Source organism: Asterias rubens, chromosome 10 (assembly GCF_902459465.1).
Source record: "Asterias rubens chromosome 10, eAstRub1.3, whole genome shotgun sequence".
NCBI classification, from domain to species: Eukaryota; Metazoa; Echinodermata; class Asteroidea; order Forcipulatida; family Asteriidae; genus Asterias; species Asterias rubens.
In genome coordinates this window covers 6,245,067-6,250,551 of record NC_047071.1, presented here as the reverse complement: position 1 = coordinate 6,250,551, position 5,485 = coordinate 6,245,067, and the positions used below count along the sequence as shown (strand labels likewise).

The following is a 5,485-nucleotide window of genomic DNA, read 5'->3' as shown; positions in this document are numbered from 1 at the left end:
CTGCACCCGGGTACCTGCCCTGTATGGTATCCTGACAACATCAATATGGAACCACCGCAGAACCTGACTATTTTTCACGTGAGAAGTCCGTTGTCTGATAGGTTTTCTGTATTGTTTGAAATTTGATTTTTCAGGGTGAAGGACTAAAAATTAGCCTTGGTATCCGTCATTTTCGAATTCAGCACCCCCAAATTAGTTAAATCAGGTATGTTACCAACTTTTACTCAAAAATGCCGCTCGAAGTTTTTTTTTAAAAAATCTGGTCTAGACTAACGTGCATTCTTGTAACTGGGGCAGCTGTCTCCCACATATAATACTGTAGCGATTCCCATCTGGTGGTCACCAGCACAGAACGAGCGGTAGTCCTGCTGGCACTTGAGGTGAGGTCGTTAGGCAACCATATATCGCCGCATGTAATAAAAATGTGGGGGAGGGGGTCTAGAAACTGTTATACACATAATGAATGTTTATGAGTGCAATGGTGCGAATATGTTCATGAGTTGAAAGATGGAATGTTCTATTCAACGAGGCGGAGCCGAGTTGAATGGAACATTCCAGCTTTCAACGAATGAACATATTCGCACCATTGCACGAATGAAAAACATTCATTATTTGTTTTATATAACATCCAAGTAGAACTTTGTCATTTTGATTGAAAGAAACAACTTTCAAAACAAACAATTTCAACTGTAGAAGCCGAATGCTAGTAATTTTACTATGCCTTCTTGCAGTAACACCTGCTGCGTTACCAAAGACACGCGCACGCAGTGATGTTTTTACTCAGCTTTTTCGTTCCATCCGAAAAGTACCATTGCACGCTGGCAGCGTGCCAGCGTGCAATGGTACTTTTCGGATGGAACGAAAAAGCACGGCGAGTGACTCAGCGTGCAATGGTACTTTTATTTGCTATCACGTGACGGACAATCCTCCAATCAAATGGCAAGGATCTGCTTGGGTGTTATATAAAAGAAACTACTGACTTCCAAGGAGGGAGGGCAGAGACAAGTTACTGATTGGCTATTGATCCGTTTTATTAATTATCTCTACAAAAGCACAGTAATTCCTGATTCCCACTTCGTAATCCTCCTTTCCTTAAGGCCAGAAATGGTCCCTTAAGGGGAATAAGGCAACTGGCAACACTTAAGATCCCCGAAATCCCTCAAGTAACTGGAAATCCCTTAAGCAACTGGAAAATCCCTTAAGCAAATGGAAAATCCCTTACGGTAACTGGAACTAACTTAAAGTAACTGAACCGCACTTACGGTAAAACCAAGCTGCCTTTAGGGCCTGATAAAATCCCGGACTCCGAGCAAACAATACAATGCACAATAGAATATGCCTTAAGGGCCTGATAAAATCCCGGACTCCAGAGAAAACAATACAATGCACAATAGAATGTGACCTCCTTACGGGAGTGGATTACCGCACGTCTCTACGTCCAACTTGCCATAAATAACACAGAAAACAATCCAATGAAACCTACCCCTCGGTTACACAACTGTCGGCACCACGCACCGCAACTCCCAAAGCTCCGCACGCTAGCCCTGCTACTACTCCCGACGCATAAACACACTAATCACGTCGCCTCCTTAATCCTCCCCGCCAATTGTTAAACACCACTATTGAAAACACGTCTGTACCATTCGCTGTCCAGTCTGCAACTGCCCGCTACGCACTCTCCACACACGAGGCAGCAGCGTGCTCCCCATAATGCCCCGCGGCAGTCAGCGCCCCGCCAAACCGCCTATTCACGCGCTAAGGGCCGCCTGCTCACCACAATGCACCTGCCGGACACCTTTAAGTAAACCAGGGGCCCCTTAAGGGAGCTTAAACAATAAGTTATCACAATGTCTCCTTAAAGGAGGTTTACACACTTTAAGGCAAGAGTCTGCTAAGGCTCCTTAAGGGAACTTTAAGTAAAACACATTTCAAAAAATCACAATGTCTCCTTAAGGGAGTTTATACAAATAAAATCCAATCACATCACAATCACGTTATACAATCCAAATTCGTAACCTGATCCTTAAGGGAATAACACAATATTAAAAAGGCAAGACGTTATCAAAATATACTCTCTTAGACAACTTTTATATTGAAAGAAAACAAGGTTATAAACAAGTGACGCTTTAGTAAAAACGAGCCTAAAGTGGACTACAACTACTTGAGGATAAACCCTGCCGTGAACTGCACGTCATATGTCCGCTCGACGACCTCTTCGGAGATATTGAGGCCATTCTGAAACTGGCTTCTTGTGTTGATTTCTCTCACCTTACGGACCTTTCCAGCCATCATCACCTCTAGGTCAGCAGTATCAAGTGGCACTGCTCTTCGCCACCCCGGATTGCCTCGATTGATCCGGCACACTCTCGCCTGTGGTGGTTCTTCTACTGGTGCGGCTTGTCCGAGCCCGTGTCTAACACCCTGAGCTGGTGGAAAAACGTGTTGTTGCAGGTCTCCTTCGTCGTATCGTGCTTCCCTTTAGTGCTTGCCCCAGATTAATGGACAAAGGAGCGTCGTCGTTGTCCTCAACTTCTTCCTCGTCGGTACCCTCTTCCTGGGCCTCCTTCATCATCGAAATCATACCCCGAGGTTTCCCTCCATGGACTACCCGGCGCCTAGGACTTGCCTCTTCCAGCAGGGAAGCTGAGGCTGGTGACAAAGACAATTCCGCTGCTTGCTGTATTACCAGGTTTCTCCCTGGAGTTAAGGGGAGCTGCGTCTCCTCAGCCGATTCCTCTTCCTTCTGGGGCTCCCTGGTTTTCTCTGTGCACTCTCTCCTCTTCCTGGACTCCACTCGTTGTTGGCTGAAACTATTGACTTCCAATCCCATCCCCTGATGTCCGGAGGGGGCATCCACCGGCCTCGCTTCCTTCTTCCGGGGCTCCTTACTGGGTCTGGCACTGGTCACCTCCGTTCCCTTCCTCTTGCGTCCCGAGGGGGCAGGGGAATCACCCGGAACATCCACAACGTCTCCTGGGGAACTAGTAGCTCTCCGTTCTTCCTCCGTTTCTGGGTACAGCGTATCCAGCTCCTGCATCCCTGCAGGGTGGTGGTTGGTATAGTGAACCTTCAGGTTGTCCTTCCTCGTATATCTCCTGTCACACCTCTTGCAGAAGTACAGGATCTTCTTCTTTATGGTGTGGGTCCCCAGATGAGTCTCAAGACTCTTCTTGTTCACGAAGGTGTCATCACACTCCGAACATGCGTACAGCTTCATCTTATCCCAGTCCTTTGGTCTCTTCCATCCTGGCTCTTTGTCCTCCATCCTCCTTTATACTGTAAAGGAAAAGAACAAACAAAGCAACAGTTACTTCACTGCAGTTACCCCAATACTGGTTTGCTACTCCTACGTTACTCCTACGTTACGCCTATGTTACTCCTACGTTATCCTAATACCATACAATCGATCTCCCCAATACTCCTGAGCTAATCAATTACAGATAACGCTGTAGAGCCTCCGCTGGCGCAACGGATTCCGTCTCGCCTGTGCAGGCAAGGGTGTCATGTCTAAGGGTCTAGATTCCTGAGCAGGACCCGCATGACCCATATCTTCAGGGGACTCCTGGTCACCTTCAGGTGTCTCTGGTTCTACCTGGCCCGCTGGCATCGGCCTATTAATCACTTCCACCTGGCATGCATCATCCACCGGGATATCTCCTGCGGGTTTCCCCTGCAGGGCCTGCGTCCCTTCGTCTGTATCTGAAATCCAAGGCTGTAAGGGTGCACCTTGATACGGCTTAAGGCGGTCACAGTGAACAACCTTCGTTTTCCGTCCAGGCTTCCTTTGTATCCTTAAGGTTACGTCCGACAGCCTGTTTACTACAAGGTAGGGTCCTTCCCACCTACACATCAACTTGGGTGACACCCCCTTCTTCTTCGCTGGGTTGAACAACCAGGCGAACGTGCCTTCAGCAAAGTTGCCCTCGCTGGTCCCCTTGTCATAGTTTTGTTTCTGACGTCTTGCACTTTTCTTCAAGTGTTCGCTAGCCTTTCATGTGCGCCCTGCATTCTCTCACGCACCACTTGGGCATAGTCCCGCTCCTCTTTCTTTACCAGTACCACGTTGGCAGCCCAAGGACTGCTGGATGGTGCAATCTTATCCTCCTTAAGTAGTTCTTGCACCTGCCTGGAGATCTCCTCCTGTTCCACCGTTGGAAATCTTCTCGGTCTCTCCCTTATAGGCCTGGCATCCCCGGTATCAATATGGTGTCTCACCCGGTCAGTGTGACCTATGTCCTCACTCCCCTTAGAAAAGATGTCCTGATACGCAAGTAGTAGCCTTGCTATTTCACCATGATACTCCTGGGCCACACCGGCAGTACTCTTCGAGTACAAGTCTTCCAAATGGGCTGGTAGCTGTCCAATTTCCTCTCTGGCACGAACCACATCGGGCTCCTGGACATCTCTGCCTTCCACCGGGGTTAGAATTCCTGCTCCACTGCCTCCCTTCACTACACAAGTCCTTCGTCCTGGGTTGAAAACACGAATGGGGAGCATTTCCTCTTCAGGTTTTACCAACAGCCATGCTACTATCAGTCCTCTACTTGCCAACTCTGTAGTTTCCGCTGGCTCCATTACTCCAAGCCCTGTAAATTTCCTAGAGACTCTTCCCGAGACAAGGGCCTCATGCCCCGGAGGCACCTCCACAGTCACCTCTACAGTCACACGCGCACAAACGTTCGCACCCTGACCGTTCTGGCACCCTATTCGTTCTCCATTCAGGGTCAACACCATGTCCTTGAAGTCCAGTCGTCCATTTGTAGGCAGGAGAAAGTCCATTCCTAATATCCCCCGGTCCTTGACCGCATCCATGAAATGTCCCTTAGCCAAACATTCCCGGCTATCGTCGGAGAATTCCGGGTAGGCCAATGCAGATAGCTCCCTTATGCGAGCCCTAGCTCCTGTAGTGTTTCCACTTCGCCCTGCCGGCGGTGCCTCACCTCCATCATATGGAAATCTGCTTGTTGGCCCGGGCCAAATCTCTGGTCCAGACGGAGCATCCAGTCCTTAAGCGACGACTTCTTCCCCTCCGGCTGGCATCCCAGCACCTTTAACGCTTGCCCTTGGAGGCTGGCAGCGAGAAACACGACCGCCTGCTCGTCACTCCAGGCATTCGCCACGCAGCAAGCTCGGAAATGAGCCTTGTAGTCATTCCAAGGAACCCTCCCATTGAAACGATCCGGGCAAATGTTCGGTTTTCGAGGTCTGTCCACATTGGGGCTGGTAGTAGTCACACCCTCCTTACGTCCTACCTCCTGCTCTCTTGTGAATACTGTGTCTGCAACTGTGTTTGCAGGTGTGAATCCTGCTCCTGAGGTGTCCCTAAGTGTACCGGAAACCACAGGACTTGGAGTGCTGAAAAACATGTCCGGCGTAGGGGCTCCAAGGACCCTGCCCGACTTATGTCTCTCTTCCATCTCTGCGTACTGCATACGCATCCTGCGCAACTCCTCCTCCATTACCCGCCTGGCCTCCACAGCATCCT

The 5,485-nt window shown here is 49.4% G+C and overlaps 1 protein-coding gene across 1 annotated transcript; it reads right to left on the bottom strand.

Annotated features, from left to right (window-relative positions):
- Positions 1-3,972: 3,972 nt before the first annotated feature.
- Positions 3,973-4,812, bottom strand: LOC117295600. The gene has a single exon (XM_033778298.1). The coding sequence runs from the start codon at positions 4,810-4,812 to the stop codon at positions 3,973-3,975; it is 840 nt and encodes a 279-aa protein (XP_033634189.1).
- Between the last annotated feature and the right edge of the window lie 673 nt (positions 4,813-5,485).